This window comes from Oryctolagus cuniculus, chromosome 2 (genome assembly GCF_964237555.1).
Source record: "Oryctolagus cuniculus chromosome 2, mOryCun1.1, whole genome shotgun sequence".
NCBI classification, from domain to species: Eukaryota; Metazoa; Chordata; class Mammalia; order Lagomorpha; family Leporidae; genus Oryctolagus; species Oryctolagus cuniculus.
The window spans coordinates 88976118-89002198 of NC_091433.1; the positions used below are offsets into that span (position 1 = coordinate 88976118).

Below are 26081 nucleotides of genomic sequence, written 5' to 3' on the forward strand. Positions count from 1 at the left end.
AAAGACTTTTGGAATAGACCCCAGAAGCACATGCAATCAAAGCCAAAATTAACAAATGGGATTACATCAAATTGGGAAGCTTCTGCAATACAGAAGAAACATTCTGCATAGTGAAGAGGCAACTGACAGAATTGGGAGAAAATATTTGCAGACTATGCAGCTGATAAGGTCCGATATCTAGAAGGTGTAAGGAGCTCAAGAAACTCAATAACTATAAAACAAACTAGTTAAGAAATGGGCAAAGGCCTTGAACAGGCATTTTTTTTCAAAAGAAGATAATTCAGATGGCCAACAGACATATGAAAAAATGCTCAGGGTTACTAGCCATCAGGGAAATGCAAATCAAAGGCACAATGAGGTGTCACTTCAGCCCAGTTATAATGGCTCTCCTACAGAAATCAACAAACAACAAGTGCTGGTGAGGATGTGTTTGAAAAATGTATCCTAATCCACTGTTGGTGAGAATGTAAACTGGTGCTGCCACTATGGTAGACAGTGTGGATATACCTCAGAAATCTGAATATAGACCTACCATATGACCCAGCCACCCAATTCCTGGGAATTTACCCAAAAGAAATGAAATCAGCATAGGAAAGAGCGATCTGTACCTCTATGTTTATGGCAGCTCAGTTTACAATAGCTAAGGTGTGGAATCAACACAGATACCGTCAACTGAAGAGGAGATAAAGAAATTATGGGGTATGTACACCATGGAATGCTACACAGTGGTAAAAAAAATGAAATCATGTCATTTGTAATGAAATGGATACAACTGGAAACCATTATACTTAGAGAGATAAGCAAGTCCCAAAAAGACAAATACCATATGTTTTTCCTTACCTGTGGTAGTTAATAGAGTACCTAAGAGGTAATCTATAGAAGTGAAATTGACACTTTGAGATGTGATGGCTTTGAATAGCCATTGTCTCCACTGTTGAGAAACAGTTTTTTTTTTTTCATACTATTTGTTGAACACTTCATTTGGTGTAGGGATAATCATATGTGTATAAAGTTAATTGAAAATAAATCTTAGTAAAAAATAAGAATTGGAATAGGAGAGGGAAGAGGAAGTAGGGTGGGAGTGTATGTGGGAATGTATGGGTAGTGTCGGGAGAATCACTGTGTTTCTAAATTTGTATGTATGAAATGCATGAAGTTTGTATACCTTAAAAGTAAAAAATACAGTTTTACCTTTTTAAAAACATTGTAAACAGGTAAGTTTATTTTGGTACAAAATTTTTGAAATATATGTAAACAATGAGGTCTTCAAAAAGTTCATGAAAGATGTATTATGGAAAAACTGTGCATGCATTCCAAGATTGTTTTTGTACCAAAATAAACTTATCTTTCAGTTTTATTTTTTCATGAGATTCTTGAGATACACTTGTATATAAGATCATATTGTCAGCTAAGAGAGACTCACGTCTCCCTTTCCTTTTTTGATGCCTTTTATTTCTTTTTTTTACCTAGCTGCTCTGGCTATGACATCCAGTATTATTTTGGAAAGAGTGATGAGAGTGGACATCCTTGTGTTGTTCCTGATGTTAGAGGAGAAGACTTCAAGTTAAATGTTGAGTATGATTTTAGCTCTAAGATTGTGAAATACGGCATTAATTGTGTTGAGGAATATTTGTTGAGAGTTTTTTTTTTTTTTAACATGGAAGGATGTTGAATTTTGTCACAGTTTTTCTGCATCTGTTGAGATGATCATAAGTTTTCTGTCTATTCTGTTAATATAATAAATTAAATTTATTGATTTACAGATGTTGAACCAATTTTGCACCCTAGGGATACGTTACGCTTGGTTATGGTGAATAATCCTTTTATTGTGCGGCGAACAGAAGTTGCTAGTTGTTTGTTGAGGATTTTTTGCACCATTGTTATTATTGGTACTTGTTTATAGGTTTGCTTATGTGAAGTGTCTTTGGTTGTGGTGTGAGGGTGGCCTTGTAAAATGAGGTTGAAAATATTCTTGCCTCTTCATTTTTTTAGGGGGAGAGGAAATTTGAGATGAGGAAGTATTTTTTTCTTTAAATATTTGTGGAATGTCAGCTGTGAAACCATCTGGTCATGAGTTTTATAGGAAAGTTTTAATTACTGATTCAATTTTCTTACTTGCTGTTGGTCTGTTCAGTCTTCTAATTTCATTATGACTCAATTTTGGTAGGCTATATGTTTCTAGAAATTTCTCTTGGGTTGGACAAATTATTGGTTTATAATTGTTCACAGTAGTCTTTTATGAGCCTTTGTGTATGTGTGTAATATGTGTTACAATTTTTTAAAATTTTCTGATTTGGAGTCTTTCCTCATTTTTCTTAGTTCAAGGGTTTGTCAGTTTTACTTAGCTTTTCAAAAAAAGTCAATTCTTAGTGTTGATCATCTGTACTTTTTTTGGTCTCTTTCATTTTTTCTGCTCTGGTATTTTTCCTCCCTTCTTCTAACTTTGGACTCATTTTTATTTAAGAATTATTTTATTTATTAAAAAGACAGAGTTACAGAGAGAGGTAGAGCCAGAGAGAGAGAGGTCTTCCATTCTGCTCTTTCACTCTCCAAATGACCGCAATGGCCAGAGCTGAACTGATCCGAAGCCAGGAGCCAGGAGCCAGGAGTTTCTTCCAGGTCTCCCACACAGGTGCAGGGATCCAAGAACTTAGGCCATCTTCTACTGCTTTCCCAAGCCATAGCAGAGAGCTGAATTGGAAGAGGAGCAGCCAGAACTCGAACCCCAGGCCGGCACTGCAGGCTGGGGCTTTAACCCACTGTGCCACAGCACCAGCTCTCATTTTGTTTTATTTTCTAGTTTCATGAGGTGTAGCATTATGTTTTATATATAAAATCTTTATTCTATTTTTAAACATTTTCAAGGCTTTATACATTTTTTGATGAACATATAATCATATATATGGGTAATAGTGTGGTATTTCAAGAAATTTATACACTACGATAGTCAAATCTTGGTAATAAGAATTTCCATCTTTTCTGAGTAATTAAGAGCATTTTTATTTTTTTATACTTCAATTTTATTTATTTATGTATTTTTAAATTTTATTTAAGTTATACAAATTTCATATACACAGATTTAGGAACATAGTGATACTTTCCACCTTACCCTCCCTCCCTCCCATGCTCCTACCCTTCTTCCTCTGCTCTCTCCTATTCTGATTCTTATTTTTTAGAAAGATCTATTTTCAGTTAACTTTATAGTCATAAGATTAACTGTATACTAAGTAAAAAGTTCAACAAATAGTGTGAAGAAAAAAAAAGCATTGTTTCTCAACAGTAGAGACAAGGGCTGTTCTAGATTATTGCTTCTCAAACTGTCAATTTCACTCCAATGCCTTACATTTTAGGTGCTCTATTAGTTTTCACAGATCAGGGAGAACATGGTATCTACCTTTTTGGGACTGACTTATTTCAATAAGTATAATGGTTTCCAGTTGCATCCATTTTGTTGCAAGCTACAGGATTTCATTTTTTTCTTTACTGCTATATAGTATCCCATAGTATATATCTACCATAATTTCTTTATCCAGTCTTTAGTTGATGGATACTTCGATTGATTCCATATCTTAGCTATTGTGAATTGAGCTGCAGTAAATGAGGGTACAGATCACTCTTTGATATGCTGTTTTTTTTTCCATTTGAGTAAATTCCCAGGAGTGGGAATGCTGGATCCATATGGTAGCTCTACATTCAGATTTCTAAGGTATGTCCATATTGTCTTCGCAGAGGCTGTACCAGTTTACATTCCCACAAACAGTGGATTAGGGTACCTTTCCCCCACATCCTCATCAGTATTTGTGGTTTGTTGATTTCTGTCTGAGCACCTTTCTTTATGTCTGGGACCTTCAAGTTCCTCTTCTGTAGTTCTTCATAAAATATATAAAAATGTTGTAAACTATAGTAATTCCACTCTTCATAGAATGCTAGGAAATATTCCTTAGAGTTTTCTTATTGTATCCATTATCTAGCTTCTCTTTATCTGTGTTTTGGTATCATTATTCAACCTCTCTTACTCTTTTTTTTTTTACCTTTTATTTAATGAATATAAATTTCCAAAGTACGGCTTATGGATTACAATGGCTTCCCCCCCATAACGTCCCTCCCACCCGCAACCCTCCCCTTTCCCATTCCCTCTCCCCTTCCATTCACATCAAGATTCATTTTCGATTCTCTTTATATACAGAAAATCAGTTTAGCATACATTAAGTAAAGATTTCAACAGTTTGCTCCCACACAGAAACATAAAGTGAAAAATAATAGATGATTTTTTAAATGATGATGAAATCAGATCAGACCTATTATCATGTTTAATCCCAGTGAGAGTCAAGTTGGGAATTGATAATTTCTTTTTTTTTTTTCCAGAAGATCAGTTTAGTATATATTAAGTAAAGATTTCAACAGTTTGCAACCCCATAGAAACACAAAGTGAAATATACTGTTTGAGTGCTCGTTATAGCATTAAATCTCAATGCACAGCACATTAAGGACAGAGAAACTACATGAGGAGTAAGTGCACAGTGACTCGTATTGTTGACTTTACCAATTGACACTCCTGTTTATGGCATCAGTAATCTCCCTATGCTCCAGTCATGAGTTTCCAAGGCTATGGAAGCCCTCTGAGTTCTCCAACTCTTATCTTATTTAGACAAGGTCATAGTCAAAGTGGAAGTTCTTTCCTCCCTTCAGAGAAAGGTACCTCCTTCTTTGAAGACCTATTCTTTCCACTGGGATCTCACTCACAGAGATCTTTTAGGGTTTTTTTTTTTTTTTTTGCCAGAGTGTCTTGGCTTTCCATGCCTGAAATACTCTCATGGGCTTTTCAACCAGATCCGAATGCCTTTAGGGCTGATTCTGAGGCCAGAGTGCTGTTTAGGACATCTGCCATTCTATGAGTCTGCTGAGTACCTCACTTCCCATGTTGGATCACTCTCCCCTTTATTTATTCTATTGGTTAGTATTAGCAGGTACTAGATTTGTTTATGTGCTCCCTTTGACTGTTAGTCCTTTCATTATGATCAATTGTGAACTGAAATTGATCACTTGGACTAGTGAGATGGCATTGGTACATGCCAGCTTGATGGGATTGAATTGGAGTCCCTGGTATGTTTCTAACTCTACCATTTGGGGCAAGTCGGCCTGAAAATGTCCCAAATTATACACCTCTTCCCTCTCTTATTCCCACTCTTATGTTTAACAGGGATCACATTTCAGTTAAATTTCAACACTTAAGAATAACTGTGTATTAATTACAGAAATAAACCAGTCATATTAAGTAAACAGACAAAAAAAAAACTACTAAGAGGGATAATGTATTAAGTTGTTCATTAACAGTCAGGGCTATGCTGATCAAGTCACCGTTTCTCATAGTGTCCATTTCACTTCAGGAGGTTTCCTTTTTGGTGTTCAGTCAGTTGTCACCGATCAGGGAGAACATATGGCATTTGTCCCTTTGGGACTGGCTTACGTCACTCAGCATGATGTGTTCCAGATTCCTCCATTTTGTTGCAAATGACTGGATTTCGTTGTTTCTTACTGCGGTATAGTATTCTAAAGAGTACATATCCCATAATTTCTTTATCCAGTCTACCGTTGATGGGCATTTAGGTTGGTTCCAGGTCTTAGCTATTGTGAATTGTGCTGCAATAAACATTAGGGTGCAGACCACTTTTTTGTTTGCCAATTTAAATTCATTTGGGTAAATTCCAAGGAGTGGGATGGCTGGGTCGAACGGTAGGGTTATATTCAGGTTTCTGAGGAATCTCCAGACTGACTTCCATAGTGGCTTGACCAGTTTGCATTCCCACCAACAGTGGGTTAGTTTCCCTTTTCCCCCACATCCTTGCCAGCATCTGTTGTTGGTAGATTTCTGTATGTGAGCCATTCTAACCAGGGTGAGGTGAAACCTCATTGTGGTTTTGATTTGCATTTCCCTGATTGCTAGTGACCTTGAACATTTTTTCATGTGCCTGTTGGCCATTTGGATTTCCTCTTTTGAAAAATGTCTATTGAAGTCCTTGGCCCATCTCTCAAGTGGGTTGTTGGTTTTGTTTTTGTGGAGTTTCTTGATCTCTTTGTAGATTCTGGTTATTAACCCTTTATCTGTTGCATAGTTTGCAAATATTTTTTCCCATTCTGTCGGTTGTCTCTTCACTCTCCTGACTGTTTCTTTTGCAGTACAGAAACTTCTCAATTTGATGCAATCCTAATAGTTGATTTTGGCTTTGACTGCCTGTGCCTCCTGGGCCTTTTCCAGAAACTCTTTGCCTGTGCCAATATCTTGAAGGGTTTCTCCAATGTTCTCTAATAACTTGATGGTGTCAGGTCGTAGATTTAGGTCTTTAATCCATGTTGAGTGGATTTTTGTGTAAGGTGTAAGGTAGGGGTCTTGCTTCGTGATTCTGCACGTGGAAATCCAGTTTTCCCAGCACCATTTATTGAATAGACTGTCCTTGCTCCAGGAATTGGTTTTAGATCCTTGATCAAATATAAGTTGGCTATAGATGTTTGGGTTGATTTCTGGTGTTTCAATTCTGTTCCATTGGTCTATCCATCTGTTTCTGTACCAGTACCATGCTGTTTTGATTACAACTGCCCTGTAGTATGTCCTGAAATCTGGTATTGAGATGCCTCCGGCTTTGTTTTTGTTGTACAGGATTGCTTTAGCTATTCGAGGTCTCTTGCCTCCATATGAATTTCAGCATCATTTTTTCTAGATCTGAGAAGAATATCTTTGGTATCCTGATCGGAATTGCATTGAATCTATAAATTGCTTTTGGGAGAATGGTGATTTTGATGATGTTGATTCTTCCAATCCATGAGCATGGAAGATTTTTCCATTTTTTGGTATCCTCTTCTATTTTCTTTAAAATTTTGTAATTCTCATCGTAGAGATCTTTAACGTCCTTGGTTAAGTTTATTCCAAGGTATTTGATTGTTTTTGTAGCTATTGTGAATAGGATTGATCTTAGCAGTTCTTTCTCAGCCGTGGCCTTGCTTGTGTATAGAAAGGCTGTTGATCTTTGTTCATTGATTTTATATCCTGCCACTTTGCCAAACTCTTCTATGAGTTACAATAGTCTCTTAGTAGAGTTCTTTGCATCCTCTAAGTAAACAAAAATATCGTCTGCAATGAGGGATAGTTTGACTTCTTCCTTCTCAATTTGTATTCCTTTAATTTCTTTTTCTTGTCTGATGGCTCTGGCTAAAACTTCCAGAACTATGTTAAATAGAAGTGGGGAGAGTGGGCATCCCTGCCTGGTGCCAGATCTCAGTGGAAATGCTTCCAACTTTTCCCCATTCAATAGGACGCTGGCCGTGTGTTTTTCATAAATTGCTTTGATTATATTGAGGAATGTTCCTTCTATACCCAATTTGCTTAGAGTTTTCATCATGAAAGGGTGTTGAATTTTATCGAATGATTTCTCTGCATCAATTGAGATAATCATGTGGTTTTTCTTTTGCAGTCTGTTAATGTGGTGAATCACATTGATTGATTTGCGAATGTTGAACCATCCCTGCATACCAGGGATGAATCCCACTTGGTCTGGTTGGATGATTTTCCTGATGTGTTGTTGTACTCTATTGGCCAGAATTTTATTGAGGATTTTTGCGAATATGTTCATCAGGGATATTAGTCTATAATTTTCTTTCAGTGCTGCATCTTAGTGATTAAGGTGATGCTGGCTTCATAGAAAGAATTTGGGAGGATTCCCTCTTTTTCGATTGTTCTGAATAGTTTGAGAAGTATTGGAGTTATTCTTCTTTAAATGTCTGGTAGAATTCAGCAGTGAATCCATCTGGTCTTGGGCTTTTCTTTGTTGGGAGGGCCTGTATTACTGTTTCAATTTCTGTCTCAGTTATGGGTCTGTTTAGGTTTTCGATGTCTTCCTGGTTCAATTTAGGTAGGTTGCATGTGTCCAGGAATCTATCCATTTCTGATAGGTTTTCCTGTTTGCTGGCATACAAGTCCTTGTAGTAATTTCTGATGATTCTTTTTATTTCTGTGGTGTCTGTTGCTACATTCCCTTTTTCTTCTCTGATTTTATTGATTTGGGTCTTTTCTTTTTTTAGTTAGTTGGGCCAATGGGGTGTCAATTTTGTTTATTTTTTCAAAAATGCAGCTCTTTGGCTGATTTTTGTAATTTTTTTGGATTCAATCCTGTTGATTTCTTCTCTGATTTTAATTATTTCTCTTCTCCTGCTAGATTTGGGTTTGGTTTGCTGCAGTTTTTCTAGGTCCTTGAGATGCGCTGAAAGCTCATTTATTTGGTACCTTTCCAATTTATTGATGTAGGCACCTATTGCTATAAACTTGCCTCTCAGTACTGCTTTTGCTGTATCCCATAAGTTTTGGTATGTTGTGTTGTTATCCTCATTTACTTCCAGAAAGTTTTCAATTTCTCTTTTGATTTCTTGAATGACCCAGTGTTCATTCAGGAGCATGTTGTTCAGTCTCCATGTGTTTGCATACTTTCTAGGGTTTCCTGAGTTGCTAATTTCCAGCTTCATCCAGCTTTGGTCTTAGAAGCTGCATGGTATGATTCTAATTCTTTTAAATTTGCTGAGACTTGCTTTATGACCTAGTATGTGATCAATCCTAGAGAAGGTTCTATGCACTGCTGAGAGGAATGTGAAGTCTTTAGATGTAGGATTGAAAGTTCTGTAGTTATCTGTTAGATCCATTAGGGCAATAGTGTCGATTAAATCTGCTGTTTCCTTGTTGATCTTCTGTCCGGATGATCTGTCTATTTCTGAGAGTGGAGTATTGAAGTCCCCCAGTACTATTGTATTGAAATCTAAATCTCCCTTTAAGTCCCTTAACATATCTTTTAAATAGACCGGTGTCCTGTAATTAGGTGCATATACATTTATAATAGTTACATCTTCCTGTTCAATTGAACCCTTAATCATTATATAGTGTCCCTCTTTGTCTCTCTTAACAGTTTTTGTATTAAAGTTTATTTTTTCTGTTTTTTTTTTTTTGTTTTCTGTTGGCATGGAATATCTTTTTCCAACCTTTTACTTTCAGTCTGCATGCATCTTTGTTAGAGAGATGTGTTTCTTGTAGGGAACAAATAGTTCGGTTGTGTTCCTTGATCCAATCATCCAATCGGTGTCTTTTAACTGAAGAGTTAAGACCATTAATATTTAATGTGACTATTGATATGTAGTGACTTTGCCCTGCCATTTTCCCGGAGATATTTTCTAGTATATGCTTTGAGCTTCCCATACTCTTTTACTGGTGGTTTTTCTTCCTTTACCTTCTTTCATATTCATGGCCGTGTTTCTGTGTTTCTGAGTGTAGCACATCTTTAAGTATCTTTTGCAGGGCCGGACGAGTGGCCACAAAGTCTTTCAATTTCTGTTTGCTATGAAAGGTCTTTATTTCACCTTCATTCACAAACGAGAGCTTAGCAGGATACAATATTCTGGGCTGGCAATTTTTTCTCTTAGTACCTGTGCTATGTCTCGCCATTCCCTCCTAGCCTGTAGTGTTTCTGATGAGAAGTCTGCTGTGAGTCTGATTGGAGATCCTCTGAGAGTAATCTGACGTTTCTCTCTTGCACATTTTAGGATCTTTTCTTTATGTTTCTCTGTGGTAAGTTTAATTACCATGTGTCCTGGTGAGGATCTCTTTTGGTCATGTTTATTGGGGGTTCTATGAGCTTCCTGTACTAGGATGTCTCTGTCCTTCTCCAAACCCGGAAAGTTCTCTGCCAGTATCTCACTAAAAAGGACTTCTAATCCTTTCTCTCTCTCCATGCTTTCAGGAACTCCTAGAACTCGAATGTTGGTTTTTTTTAATAGTATCCTGTAGATTCCCAACAATATTTTTTAGATTTCTAATTTCCTCTTCTTTTCTTTGGTTTGACTGTATCCTTTCCTGTTCTCTGCCTTCTAAGTCCGATATTCTCTCTTCTGCTTCACCCATTCTGTTTTTAAGGCTCTCTAATGTGTTTGTCATTTGATCTATTAAGCTCTTCATTTCATTTTGATTTCTCTTCACTATCACACTTTCCTGCTCTACTAGTTTCTGCGTTTCATTTTGATTCTTCCTTAAAATTTCATTTTCACGAGAGAGATTTTCAATCCTGTCTAATAAGGATTTCTGTAGTTCAAGGATTTGCTTTTGAAAACTTCTAAATGTTCTTATCATAAATTTTTTGAAATCCCTATCTTGCATTTCTTCTATCTCATCATCTTCATAATCTTGGCTTGGGGTGTTTTGTTTATTTGGAGGCATCATAATGTCATCGTTTATCTTGTTCCCTCGATTTCTGTGTTTATTGCTTGGCATGGTTAATTCTGTTTCCCTCACTGTGAGTTTTTTTTATTATTATTATTATACTATGTCCGTGTTAAGTGGACTGCCTGCTGTTGGAGGAGCCTTGGAGGCTTGAGATGGGTGTGGCCTGAGAGCTCTGCTTGGTTCTTCAGGGTTACAGGTGTGCAAATGTGACACCCTCAGGTTATGCGTGGTAAATCTCTCTTTATTTATTTATTCATTTATTTATTTTATTTTATTTTATTTTTTGTTCAGGAGGTAAGTAATACTGCAAGGCTAAGCAGAATGGATGGTATTTAGCTTCCGCTGGCTTCTACCCAAAGAGTCTGTGCAGGCTCTGTTTCTCCTCTGGACTCCCACTGGGTTGCCTAGGCTACTGAATTGTAGCCTTAACTCTCCCCTTTTATTATGTATATCCCAGCTCTTTGTCTCTTGCTGGCCTTTGCAAGGTTGGCGGAGAGTGGAACTTGTCTGTACCAGTATGCCCCCACCTTTTTATTTATTTATTTATTTATTTTTCCTTCTCCTCTGTAGTCAGTCTGTTGGACTTTCCTGCTTCAAAACCCGCGTCCCTCTAAAATTCTGTCCGTCGTTTCCCTGCCAATGTCTCCGGTTACTGAGCTCACCTCCGCTTCCGGCGCCGATGTGTGGACTCGGAGCCCTGGGCATCCCTCCTCTCCTCACTGGTGTCTTTGTCACTAGACTCCCCTTCCCGCACTGGCGCTCAGACTCTGTGGCTCCCGCAGTTCGGCTTCCGCGTGGTGGGCGTCCCTGCTCTCCAGTAGGTCCTTTGAGTCACAGCGAATAGCTCCGGAAGAGTTTCCTCTGCAATTTTTTCCTGATCCTTTTTCTGAGGCTACCGTAACTCCGCTTTTATTAAACTAAATTTTCCCGGACTATCGGTGCGCGCCCTCACTATTCTGCCATCTTGGCTCCGCCCCCTGTAGTACTTCTTGATGGTTCTTCTAATTTCTGTGGTGTCCTTTATATAACAGCTTCTTTTTCATTTATTAATTTTGGCTTTCTCCCTTTATGTTACTTGCACAAATGGTGGGTGTTTTTTTTTTTTTTTCCAAAAAGCAATTCTTCATTGGTTGCTTCTTTTTTGGTTGTTTTCAATTTTATTTATTTATTTTTTGTTTCTTTCCTCCTACTAATTTTGAGTTTGGTCGGTTCTTGTTTTTCTAAATCCTTAATTTACATTTTAGATAAATTATTTGATGCTTTTCCTATTTCTCAATGTAGGCACTAATTGTTATAATCTTTCTTCTTAACACTACTTTCGCTATATCCTGTAAGTTTTGATACACTGTGTTGTCATTCATTTCTAGGAATTTTTAAATTTCCCTTTTGAGTTTTCCTGTGTTCCACTGTTCATTCAAGAGCATTTTGTTTGGTCTCCATGTGTTTAAATATTATTTTAGACTTTCTTAAGTTGTTAATTTCCAGCTTGATACTATTGTGATAAAAATGGTATATGATATAATTTCAGTTTTTTTAAAAGTTGTTGAGATTTGCTTTATGGCCTAGCATATAGTCTATTGTAGAAGAAGTTCCATGCACTGATGAAAAAAATGTGTATTCTGCAGCTGTTGGATGAAATGTTATGTAGGTATCAATTAAATCCATTTCGTTAATAGTCTAGATTAGTTCTACTGTTTCTTTGTTGATTTGTTGTCTACCTGATCTGTGATGGAAATGGGTGTTGAAGTCCCCCATTATTATTATATCATAGCCTATGTTTCCCTATAGATTCATTGATATTTATTTTTTTCAATAGCCAGATGTTAGCACTGGGTGCATATTAATTTATAGTAGCTTCATCTTACTGTTGAGTTAATCATTGCATGATGACCTTGTTTATATCTTGTAATAGTTTTTGTTTTAATATATATTTTGTCTGATATTAGGATGGCTACTCCTGCTCATTTTTGCTATCCACTGGCATGGGATGTCTTATTCCATCCTTTCACTTTAATCTTTGTGTGTCTTTATTGCCTAGACATTTTTCGTCTAGATAGATGGGTCTTGTTTTTTAATGCATTCAACCCATGTATTTCTTTTAACTGGAGAATTTAGATAATTTACTTTCAAGGTTAATATTTTTTAAATTATTATTTAATAAATATAAATTTCCAAAGTACAGCTTTTGGATTACAGTGGCTATTTTTCCCCCATAACCTCACTCACACCCGCAAGCATCCCATCTCGCACTCCCTCAACCATCCCATTCTTTTCATTTTCAATTATCTTTATATACAGAAGATCAATTTAGTATATACTAAGTAAAGATTTCAACAGTTTGCACCCACACAGAAACACAAAGTGTAAAGTACTGTTTGAGTACTAGTTATACCATTAATTCACATAATACAACACATTAAGGACAGAGATTCTACACGGGGTGTAAGTGCACAGTGACTCCTGTTGTTGACTTAACAATTTGACACTCTTATTTATGGCATCAGTAATCATCCGAGGCTCTTGTCATGAGATGCCAAGGCTATGGAAGCCTTTTAAGTTTGCCAACTCCGATCTTATTTAGACAAGGTCATAGTCAAAGTGGAAGTTCTCTCCTCCCTTCAGAGAAAGGTACCTCCTTCTTAGATGGCCCGTTTTTTCCACTGGGATCGCATTCACAGAGGACTTTCATTTAAGTCTTTTTTTTTTTTTTTGCCAGAGTGTCTTGGCTTTACATGCCTAAAATACTCTCATGGGCTCTTCAGCCAGATCTAGATGCCTTAAGGGCTGATTCTGAGGCCAGAATTGTGTTTAGGACATCCACCATTCTATGAGTTTACTGTGTATCCTGCTTCCCATGTTGGATCATTCTCTCCTTTTTAATACTATCATTTAGTATTAGGAGACACTAGTCTTGTTTATGTGATCCCTTTGACTCTTAATCCTATCATTATGATCAATTGTGAATTGAAATTGATCACTTTGACTAGTGAGATGGCATTGGTACATGCCACCTTGATGGTATTGAATTGGAATTCCCTGGCACATTTCTAACTCTGCCATTAGGGGTAAGTCCGATTGAGCATGTGCCGTGCTATACATTTCCTCCCTGTCTTATTCCCACTCTTATATTTAACAGGGATCACTTTTCAGTTAAATTTAAACGCCTAAGGATAATTATGTGTTAAAGACTTCAACCAATGATATTAAGTAGAACAAAAAAAAATACTAAAAGGGATGAAATAGTAAGTTGTTCCTTGACAGTCAGGACAAGGGCTGATCAAGTCACTATTTCTCATAGTGACCCTTTCACTTCAACAGGTTTCCTTTTTGGTACTCGGTTAGTTGTCACCGATCAGGGAGAACATATGATATTTGTCCCTTTGGGACTGGCTTAATTCACTCAGCATGATGTTTTCCAGATTCCTCCATCTTGTTGCAAATGACCGGGTTTTGTTGTTTTTGACTGCTGTATAGTATTCTATAGAGTACATATCCCATAATTTCTTTATCCAGTCTACCGTTGATGGGCATTTGGGTTGATTCCAGGTCTTAGCTATTGTGAATTGAGCTGCAAGAAACATTGAGGTGCAGACAGCTTTTTTATTTGCCAATTTAATTTCCTTTGGGTAAATTCCAAGGAGTGGGATGACTGGGTTGAATGGTAGGGTTATATAGAGGCTTCTGAGGAATCTCCCGACTGACTTTCATAGTGGCTTAACCAGTTTTCATCCCCAATGCAGTGGTTTAGTGTCCCTTTTTCCCCACATCCTCGCCAGCATCTGTTGTTGGTAGATTTCCGTATGTGAGCCATTCTAACTGGAGTGAGGTGAAACCGTGTTGTGGTTTTGATTTGCATTTCCCTGATTGCTAGTGATCGTGAACATTTTTTCATGTGCCTGTTGGCCATTTGGATGTCCTCTTTTGAAAAATGTCTATTGAGGTCCTTGGCCCCTCTCTCAAGTTGTTTGTTTGTTTTGTTTTTGTGGAGTTTTGATCTCTTTGTAGATTCTGGTTTTTAATCCTTTATCTGTAGCATAGTTTGCAAATATTTTTTCCCACTCTTTTGTTTGCTTCTTCACTCTCCTGACTGTTTCTTTTACAGTACAGAAACTTCTTAATTTGATGCAGTCCCAAATGTTAATTTTGGCTTTGACTGCCTACGCCTCCAGGGTCTTTTCCAGGAAGTCTTTGCCAGTACCTATATCTTGTAGGGTCTCTCCAATGTTCTCTAATAATTTGATGGTGTCGGGTCGTAGATTTAGGTCTTTAATCCATGTTGAGTGGATTTTTGTGTAAGGTGTAAGGTGTAAGGTAGGGGTCTTGCTTCATGCTTCTGCACGTGGAAATCCAATTTTTCCATCACCATTTATTGAATAGACTGTCCTCGCTCCAGGAATTGGTTTTGGATCCTTGATCAAATGTTAGTTGGCTATAGATGTTTGGGCTGATTTCTGGTGTTTCTATTCTGTTCCATTGGTCTATCCATCTGTTTCTGTACCAGTACCATGCTGTTTTGATCATAACTGTCCTGTAGTATGTCCTGAAATTTGAAATTGTGATGCCTCTGGCGTTGTTTTTTAGTACAAGATTGCTTTAGCTATTCGAGATCTCCTGTGTCGCTATATAAATTTCAGCATCATTTTTTCCAGATCTTAGAAGAAGGTCTTCAGTATCTTCATTGGTATTGCATTGAATCTATAAATTGCTTTGGGGAGAATGGAGATTTTGATGATGTTGATTCTTCCAATCCATGAGCATGGAAGATTTTTCCATTTCTTGGTATCCTCTTCTATTTCTTTCTTTAAGATTTTGTAATTCTCATCGTAGAGATCTTTAACGTCCTTGGTTAAGTTTATTCCAAGGTATTTGATTGTTTTTGTAGCTATTGTGAATGGGATTGATCTTAGAAGTTCTTCCTCAGCCATGGCATAGCCTGTGTATACAAAGGCTGTTGATTTTTGTGCATTGATTTTATACCCTGCTACTTTGCCAAACTCTTCTATGAGTTCTACTAGTCTCTTAGTAGAGTTCTTTAGGTGCCCTAAATAAAGAATCATATCATCTGCAAAAAGGGATAGTTTGAGTTCTTCCTTCCCAGTTTGTATCCATTTAATATCTTTTGCTTGCCTAATGGCTCTGGCTAAAACTTCTAGAACTATATTGAATAGCAGTGGTGAGAGTGGGCATCCCTGTCTGGTACCAGATCTCAGTGGAAATGCTTCCAGCTTTTCCCCATTCAATAGGATGTTGGCTGTGGGTTTTTCATAAATTGCTTTGATTGTATTCAGGAATGTTCCTTCTATACTCAATTTGCTTAGAGTTTTTATCATGAAAGGGTGTTGTATTTTATCAAATGCTTTCTCTGCATCTATTGAGATAATCATATGGTTTTTCTTCTGCAGTCTGTTAATGTGGTGTATCGCATTGATTGATTTGCGAATGTTGAACCATCCCTGCATACCAGGGATAAATCCCACTTTGCCTGGGTGGATGATCTTTCTGATGTGTTGTTGCATTCTATTGGCCAGAATTTTATTGAGGATTTTTGCGAATATGTTCATCAGGGATATTGGTCTGTAATTCTCTTTTAATGCTGCATCTTTTTCCGGCTTAGGGATTAAGGTGATGCTGGCTTCATAGAAAGAATTTGGGAGGATTCCCTCTTTTTCAATTGTTCTGAATAGTTTGAGAAGTATTGGAGTTAGTTCTTCTTTAAATGTCTGGTAGAATTCAGCAGTGAATCCATCTGGTCTTGGGCTTTTCTTTGTTGGGAGGGCCTGTATTACTGTTTCAATTTCTGTCTCAGTTATGGGTCTGTTTAGGTTTTCTATGTCTTCCTGGTTCAATTTAGGTAGGTTGCATGTGTCCAGGAATCTATCCATTTCTGATAGGTTTCCCTGTTTGCTGGCATACAAGTCCTTGTAGTAATTTCTGATGATTCTGTGGTGTCTGTTGTTACATTCCCTTTTTCACCTCTGATTTTATTGATTTGGGTCTTTTCCCTTCTTTCTCTTGTGTAATTTTCTTTTTTTTTTTTTTCAGAAATCCATCTCTTTGGCTGATTTTTTGTATTTTTTTTGTATTCAGTCCTGTTGATTTCTTCTCTGATTTTAATTATTTCTCTTCTCCTAGTAGATTTGGGTCTGGTTTGCTGTAGGTTTTCTAGATCCTTGAGATGAATTGAAAGCTCATTTATTTGGTGCCTTTCCAATTTATTGATGTAGGCACCTATTGCTATAAACTTTCCTCTTAACACTGCTTTTGCTGTATGCCATAAGTTTTGGTATGTTGTGTTGTTATCCTCATTTACTTCCAGAAAGTTTTTGATTTCTCTTTTGATTTCTTCGATGACCCAGTGTTCATTCAGGAACATGCTGTTCAGTGTCCATGTGTTTGCATATGCTCTAGGGATTCCTGAGTTGCTAATTTCCAACTTCATTCCCCTAAGGTCTGAGAAGCTGCATGGTATGATTCTAATTCTTTTGAATTTGCTGAGACTTGCTTTATGGCCTAGTATGTGGTCAATCCTAGAGTAGGTTCCATGTACTGCTGAGAAGAATGTGAATTCTTTAAGTGTAGGATGAAAAGTTCTGTAGATATCTGTTAGATCCATTTGGGCTATAGTGTCATTTAAATCTGCTATTTCCTTGTTGATCTTCTGTCCGTTTGATCTGTCTATTTCTGAGAGTTTTTTTTTTTTGTTCTACTTAATAGTATTGGTTGAATTCTGTAATTAATACACAGTTATTCTTTGTTTTCAACATTTTTTGTATTTAATGAATATAATTTTCCAAAGTACAGCTTATGGATTACAATGGCTTCTCCTCCATAACTTCCCTCCCACCCGCAACCTTCCCCTTTCTCGCCTCCTCTCCCCTTCCATTAACATTGAGATTCATTTTCATTTCTCTTACATACAGAAGATCAGTTTAGTATATATTAATGTAAAGATTTCAATAGTTTGCACCCACATAGAAACACAAAGTGAAAAATACTGTTTGAGTACTTGTTATAGCATTAAATCATAATGTACAGCACATTAAGGACCGAGATACTACATGAGGAGTAAGTGCACAGTGACTCCTGTTGTTGACTTAACAAATTGACACACTTGTTAATGGCATCAGTAATCTCTGTAGGCTCCAGTCATGAGTTTCCAAGGTATGGAAGCCTTTTGAATTCACCGACTCTTATCACATTTAGACAAGGTCATAGTCAAAGTGGAAGTTCTCTCCTCCCTTCAGAGAAAGCTACCTCCTTCTTTGATGACCTGTTCTTTCCACTGGGATCTCACTCACAGAGATCTTTCATTTAGGTCATTTTTTTTGCCAGGGTGTCTTGGCTTTCCATGCCTGAAATACTCTCATGGGCTTTTCAGCCGGATCCGAATGCCCTAAGGGCTAATTCTTAGGCCAGAGTTCTGTATAGGACAGCTGGCATTCTATGAATCTGCTGAATACACAGTTATTCTTAAGTGTTGAAACTTAACTGAAAAGTGATCCCTTTTAAATATAAGAGTGGGAATAAGAGAGGGAAGAGATGTACATTTTGGGACATGCTCAATCGGACTTGCCCCAAACGGTAGAGTTAGAAACATACCAGGGGATTCCAATTCAATCCCATCAAGGTGGCAGGTACCAATGCCATCTCACTAGTCAAAGTGATCAATTTCAATTCACAATTGATCACAATAATAGGATTAAGAGTCAAAGGGATCACATACACAAGACTTGTGTCTGAATAATACTAACAGATAGAATAAAAAAGGAGAGAATGAACCAACACGGAAAGCGGGATGCACAGCAGACTCATAGAATGGCGGAAGTCCTAAACAGCACTCTGGCCTCAGAATCAGCCCTTAAGGCATTTGGATCCAGCTGAAAAGTCCATGAGAGTATTTCAGGCATGGAAAGCCAGGACACTCTGTCAAAAAAAAAAAAATGACATAAATGAAGGATCTCCACGAGTGAGATCCCAGTGGAAAGAATAGGTCATCAAGAAGGAGGTACCTTTCTGTGAAGGGAGGAGAGAACCTCCACTTTGACTATGACCTTGTCTAAATATGATTGGAGTCGGTGAACTCCAAAGGCTTCCATAGCCTTGGCAACTCATGATAAGAGCCTTGGATGATTACTGATGCCATAAACAAGAGTGTCATTTTGTTAAGTCAACAACAGGAGTCACTGTGCACTTACACCTCATGTAGGATGTCTGTCCTTAATGTGCTGTACATTATGATTTAATGCTATAACTAGTACTGAAACAGTATTTTTCACTTTGTGTTTCTGTGTGGGTGCAAACTGTTGAAATCTTTACTCAATATATAGTAAACTGATCTTCTGTATATAAATATATTTGAAAATGATTCTTGATTTGAATGTAAGGGGAGAGGGAGTGGGAAAGGAGAGGATTGTGGGTGGGAGGGAAGTTATGTGGGGGAAGCCATTGTAATCCATATGCTGTGCTTTGGAAATTTATGTTCATTAAATAATTGTTAAAAAAAGAAAATAAAATAGGCCGGCGCCATAGCTCAATAGGCTAATCCTCCGCCTGCGGCGCCGGCACACCGGGTTCCAGTCCCGGTCGGGGCGCCGGATTCTGTCCTGGTTGCCCCTCTTCCAGGCCAGCTCTGTGCTGTGGCCTGGGAGTGCAGTGGAGGATGGCCCAAGTGCTTGGGCCCTGCACCCCATGGGAGACCAGGAGAAGCACCTGGCTCCTGCCACTGGATCAGCGTGGTGCACCGGCCGCAGCGGCCATTGGAGGGTGAACCAACGGCAAAGGAAGACCTTTCTCTCTGTCTCTCTCTCACTGTCCACTCTGCCTGTCAAAAAAAAAAAAAAAAAAAGAAAGAAAATAAAATAATTATAAACAATTACTATCTCTTTTTTCCAGGATCTTACAATCTGTTGTGAGTAATTCCTATAATGGGCACAATGAAGTTTTCAAACTTAATGTGCATTATCTATATTTGTTTACAATACAGATTAAGTAAAATATTGAGAACAAGATCAAGGTAGATGGGAGGGATATATAGAAAGGCCAGATTAAAGGCTAAATAGCAGTACAAAAGGAGTTGGACAGTTTGAGTAGACAGAGAAATATTGTAGAAACATAAAGCTAAGTTCTTTTCAAAGAGGATGGAATTCACAATTAGATCTCATGCTGAATCTTCGCAGGAAGGAAGGATATATATGAATGATTGAAGATATAAAACATAGGTCTTGACAGCTAATTTAATATGAAGTGGGCACATTAAGGAGTAGGAGTGTGAACTAAAAAATTACTATTAATGTGATAACCAGTATTATACACACTTTAGGGGAAATCTTAGGAGTTAGATAGAAATTTGTTAAAATATCTGTTGTAAGAACTACTTTGGCTAAAGGAAGATTGTAAACAATACTTCTATACTGTAATTTATTCTCAATATTGAGTGTTAGGAATAAATACTTGGAAAAAAGTGACAGAAGAGTTTCATTTAAACAATATCAGAGAAGCAGAACAGAGGCAGCACTGAGGATGTAGAATAACCATGAAGTTACATATCAAATTAAGGATTGAGTACCAAACTTATTTACAGACATTATGGCATATGTTTTTGAGGGAGAGCCCTAAAGATGATAGTATATGGATGAAGTATCTATACGTCATAGTTGAGAGAATAGCTCTTGATTCAGGCTACCCAAGTTTGAGTTCTTCAGTAGCTCTCATTAATTATGCTGCCTTAAGATAATTACTTATACTTCCCATTTGATTTTGTTTTTCTTTAATGTGGATAAAAGATTAATTTCACTGGTGTGCTTTGATGATTAAAGGGATAACTCATGTAAATTTTGATAATTGTATTATTATTATGTGAGAGTATCACTAGGGCCACATTTAAAATTGGAATGACACTATTTAGTTGTGAGACAATGAAGACATTCATATGAAAAACTGTTGAGTTTTTCTATGTAGGAATGACACATTTTGACCCATAAATTAAAACTTTTTGTTTTCATTCAATAAGATGTTTTTTTGATTAAGGGTTTTGGTAACCTTAACCAAATGTGATGAGTGCCGAAAGTCATCAAAATCTTTGATTTGTATTTAGAAAATTCAAAACATTTCAACCAATTTTTTTTTTTACTAATATCTTCAAACTTTGAAAGAAGGGCATATTGTACCTCGACTTACTTCAGAACAGGATTTTATGAACTACAGATTTAATTTAGCACAAATTATGAGATTTAAATTGATCATTACAATGAATGTATTTATTTAGTTATAGGGATTATCCAGATTATGTGGGTGCAGTGTTTCCTGGAAAGATATGTGCTCCTCATTATTCTGCAGGAATTGCAGTGGTATGTAATCACTTAATCTTTTTTAATTTTGTTTTAAAAAATTTACACATTTAAAATTTGTCATCAAAATACTGTATATTTTATACAGTTTACATTTGTGTTTATATTTAGAAATTGTATTTGTTGTTTTCCATTACTGGTAAAATTTTGGAGTGTGTAGGAGGAAATTATTTTATAGAAATATTAGATGCAATTAACTGTAATTTTAAGTTAAAGTGGAAATAAAAATACCATAAACAAATACACATACATTCCTGCATACATAGAACAGTACATCATGGAAAGTTATCTGTTAAGAAAATTTTTATAACACCAGATTTTTTCTTTCAAGCAATATTGGGAAAATATTCTTACAGACAAAATAGCTTCCAGTTGAAAGGTGATGTGGCTCTATGAGCCATTCTCCATATATACTAATGCTTTTAAAAACAAGTTTAAATAGTATATGTTTTAAATTGCAAAGTAATTGATGTTAATTATGTCAGATTTGTTAAGTGCATAAAGGAACAGATAAGAAATTATTGTAATCTGACGTACTGTCGCCTCAGTGGAAAACATCACTGGTAATATTTTGTGAGTATATCGAAAAGTTTGTTGAAAGGTGTAATTAAAGGACTTTTTTGGTGAAAACGATATGAGATCTGTGCATAATTATTTTCATAATTTGTTTTCCATGAACCTTTTGAAGACCTCTTTTGTGAATAATTTCACATTATTTTTGCCCCAAAATAATCTTATCCTTTAATTTCATTTCCACTAACTTTTTGAAATATTTCATATCTTCTACTTTGTGTGCTTTTATCTGTTATTGAGGTTCACTCTCTCCTTATATGAATTATTTTTCTACAAAATGGGATTTTGCAACACATAGTTTTCTCTCTTTCTTTTCTTTTCTTTTCTTTTTTTTTTTTTTTTAGGGAAAGGGTTTATTGGGGAAACCCAGCAGGCTGGAGGGAAGGGGCAAAGAGGGAGAAGGAGAGTAAGAGAGAAAGAGGAGAGAGGAGAGGAGAGAGGGGAGTGAGAGAGGAGAGAGGGCTAGAGAGAGTGAGCAGGAGAGAATAGAGAAGCCAAGAGAGCCATGTGTTCAGGAACAGGTCCTTTTAAAACTTTGCTGGAGGGCGGGCAGGGAAGCAGGAGCAGCGAATCCCATTAGGATGGGGGTGGAGCTTGACACCAGTGGTTGGGCCATGTGGCCACCTGGCTTCCAGCAATGGCAGCAGGGGCTAGGGCATAGGATGTAAATCAGGGTGTAGATCATGCCATAGATAAAACTGTGCCAGTTTCCTAACATTCCCCCCTTTTGTTTTTTATAAAGCAGGAGTTGTATGGGATTACATTAGTCCCAAAAGTCCAGGAGAGGTAGAGGGACGATGATCTGTCTTTAGAGCTACTTCCTGCTGACATGGGGTGATGAGGTACTTTTCTCTGGCATGGGGTGATGTCTCAAGCCGCTGTCTCCTTGGTGCCGAGTATGTCCCTGTAGCAGCATTTGGTTGACTGCCTGGTTGCTGAAGGCCTTCGTTTGTTCCATTATAACCTCCTGTAAACACTTAAATAGACACTGTAGTATAAAAGTCAGGGTGAGAATAGCAACCAATGATCCTAAGAGTAGCATTAACCAAGTAATAATGAGAGGATTTCATGGAGGAGAGGAAATGAGGGGGGGGGGTGTCTCTGGACCCTTGTGAGGACAGTTTGATGGATGTGGCTTAAAGCTGATTCCAGCCAAGACTGGGAGAAAAGGCCACTTAAATTTTGTAGGTAGTGGGGTTTGTCTGTAGAGAAATTCTGAACAACCATACAACATTAAGTGGGGGAGAGGACCATCAGTACACACAGGTTGGAAGTAGAGCCATTTGTGGAGGCGAGGCTATGGTTACAAAGGAATGAGGCTCAAGTGGGTTAGATACAGAGGACAGAGTTGTTATTAGAGAACCTAAGAAAGGTGCTATCTAAGCTACAAATAAGTTTTCTGATTGAGAGGCCAATAGAAACTGACAGAAGGGGCTTGATAATAATCAGGTGGGCTTTAAAGCCTTGTAAATTATGAGGCCCAGACTTATCTTTCTCTTCATAGGCTACATCCTAAGGGAGGTGTGAACCTCCTTGGGGAAGCACCCTGTTGACTTCCATTACCTAGGTGGCCTGGGAGGAGAGCTGGCTAGGTAAAGGCAGGTGGCATCTCTAACAGGAAATTTACAGTTCTGCCTGCAATGTTACTGACCCTACTTGGCCATTTTCTCAGCTGTGGTGGTCACTTTAGAAGCTGGGCTGAGTGAAGGGCTTTTCAGCTTGGAGCCAGTAAGAACTGTGGCTCTGACCTGGTCATCCTTCGATTCCAGGGCAGGTCCATTTCCAGGAATCCAACTCTTGGCTGGCAGAGCTACCAGGGCTCATCACCAGCTGACTTCTGCTGAAACCAGGCTTACAGCACATAGTTTTCTAGTACTTAAATTTTTATTATAAAATTAACATATGCACATACTAAATTTTTAAACTATAGATATGTAAAGTAAGAAATGATAGTAAAGTTCTTTCCTTTTTCTGTTTGTGTAGTCTTGCTTAAGAATTTACATTTAAGTTCTTCCATTGATTTAATTTAGTTATTTAAAATATATGCTCTTATTCAACCCCTATTTTGACTTATAAAACTATCAATAGTACTGGTAATACTATCTATGTTTACTGTTATGTTATTATATATTTATTATTTTAAATTTTGAAATCCATGCAGTTTTGTCATAATCCACATTTTTTGTTATCCTTTTTTGTAACTCTTAACAAATTCTGTTTATAAAAGATGTATCTACTCATTTATTTGAAAGCGTTACAGAGAGAGGGAAAGGCAGAGTTAGTCTCCATTTACTGAGTCAGTCTCCGGATGGTTGCCATGGCCAGAGTGGGGCCAAGCCAAAGCCAGAAGTCTGTAACTCCATCTGTCTCCCCCATGAGTGGCAGGGTTCCACATATTTCAGCCATCTTCTGTTGCATTCCCAGTTGCATTAAGCAGGGAACTGGATGGGAAGAGAACAGTCAGGACTCAAACAGGTGCTAGTATGGGATGGCAGCATGACAGGTGGTGACTTATCCTGCTGTGCCACAGTGCTGGCCACTTCATAAACTTTTTGAGACCTATTGCATGCATAGATTTGTAGGTATAACCTATTGCATGCATAGGTTTTTGTAGGTATAACATAGTTGTACATGTCTTATATTTATTTTCAAATTTTTTAAAATTTATAATTTTTTCTATAGGACTTTTGTACTTTGTCTATGGGTTAATGTAATTACAATAGTATTCTTTATATAAGTTACTGGGAGATGAAAGAGGAAAAGGAGATAAATAAAAAATATTGGTATAAGCCCCACTTCCAGCTCTGGTTATAGTCTTAACTGCTTCATTTGTCCACCCACATTCTTTGCTCCTCATTCTTGCATCTTATATTGGTGCAGTTATTTGCTTATTGATCTTTCCTTCGTTCCTGCAGCATATGAGTCCTTGGTACTCTTGTGTTTGTTGGGGTGCCATGGTTTTCTATTGACCAACATATTATCCTTATCTCCACTCTGTCACAACTAATTTTCTTCCTTTTTTTAAGCATTTATTTATTTATTTGAAAGTCAGAGTTACACAAAGAAAGAAGGAAATGCAGAGAGAGAGAGACAGAGAGAGAGAGAGAGAGAGAGAGAGGTCTTCCATCTGCTGGTTCACTCCCCAGCTAGCCCCAATGGCCGAAGCAGCGCCAATCCGAAGCCAGGAGCCAAAAATTCTTCCCGGTCACCCACGCAGGTGCAGGGGCCCAAAGACTTGGGCCATCTTCTACTGCTTTCCCAGGCCACAGCAGGGAGCTGGATCAGAAGTGGAGCAGCCAGGACTCAAATCGGTGCCCTTATGGGAATCTGGCATTGCATATGGTGGCTTTACCAGCTACGCCACAGCACTGGCCCCAACTAATTTCCTTCTAGCTCAATATCTTATCCTGTGCCATGACCCCAATCTCTGCCTATCTGTCCTTTAGCATTAAGAGCCTAAAAATAGCCTTAGGAACCTGTGACATTCTAATTTAATTGCACTATAAATATATTCCATGTGAAAGCATTCTTGCCATATTCCTTTTTTTTTAACTTTTATTTAATAAATATAAATTTCCAAAGTACAGCTTTTGGATTACAGTGGCTTTTTCCCCCATAAATACCCTCCCACCTGCAACCCTCCCATCTCCCGCTCCCTCTCCCATTCCATGCACATCAAATTTCATTATCAATTATCTTTATACATAGAAGATCAATTTAGTATATACTAAGGAAAGATTTCAACAGTTTGCACCCACACAGAAACACAAAGTGTAAAGTACTGTTTGAGTACTAGTTATACCATTAAGTCACATAGTACAATACATTAAGGCCAGAGATCCTACATGGGGAGTAAGTGCACAGTGACTCCTGTTGTTGACTTAACACACTGACACTCTTGTTTATGGTTGCAGTAATCACCCTAGGCTCTTGTCATGAGTTCCCAAGGCTATGGAAGCTTTTTGAGTTCGCCAACTCTGATCTTAATTAGACAAGGCCATAGTCAAAGTGGAAGTTCTCTCCTCCCTTCAGAGAAAGGTACCTCCTTCTTTGATGGCCTGTTCTTTCCACTGGGATCTCACTCACTCACAGAGATCTTTCATTTAGGGTGTTTGTTTTTTTTTTTTTTTTTTTTTTGCCAGAGTGTCTTGGCTTTCCATGCCTGAAATACTCTCATGGACTCTTCAGCTAGATCCAGATGCCTTAAGGGCTGATTCTGAGGCCAGAGGACATCTGCCATTCTATGAGTCTGCTGTGTATCCTGCTTCCCATGTTGGATCATTCTCTCCTTTTTAATACTTTTATTTAGTATTAGGAGACACTAGTCTTGTTTTTGTGATCCCTTTGACTCTTAGACTTATCACTATGATCAGTTGTGAACTGAAACTGATCACTTGGACAAGTGAGATGGCATTGGTACATGCCACCTTGATGGTATTGAATTGGAATTCCCTGGCACATTTCTAACTCTACCGTTTGGGGCAAGTCCAATTGAGCATGTCCCATATTGTACATCTTCTCCCTCTCTTATTCCCACTCTTATATTTAACAGGGATCACTTTTCAGTTAAATTTAAACACCTAAGAATAATTACGTGTTAATTAAAGAGTTCAACAATTGTATTAAGTAGATCAAAAAATACTAAAAGGGATGAAGTATTAAGTTGTTCCTTGACAGTCAGGACAAGGGCTGATCAAGTCACTGTTTCTCGTAGTGTCCATTTCACTTCAACAGGTTTCCTTTTTGGTGCTAGGTTACTTGTCACTGATCAGGGAGAACATATGATATTTGTTCCTCTGGGACTGGCTCATTTCACTCAGCATGATGTTTTCCAGATTCCTCCATTTTGTTGCAAATGACCGGATTTCATTGTTTTTTTGCTGTTGTGTAATATTCTATAGAGTACATAT

General features: G+C 37.6%; 1 protein-coding gene across 2 annotated transcripts in view; it reads left to right on the forward strand.

Annotated features, from left to right (window-relative positions):
* Positions 1-26081, forward strand: part of LOC103352167 (disintegrin and metalloproteinase domain-containing protein 32) — a 193422-nt gene that overhangs the window by 75380 nt on the left and 91961 nt on the right. Inside the window, exon 9 of one of the 2 annotated variants that reach the window (XM_070068579.1) lies at positions 1471-1570. In XM_070068579.1, the coding sequence (XP_069924680.1) occupies positions 1471-1570 (100 nt within the window). Of the gene's footprint in view, positions 1-1470; positions 1571-20516; positions 20599-26081 lie in introns of both variants that reach the window. The other variant, XM_070068580.1, reaches the window with a different exon arrangement.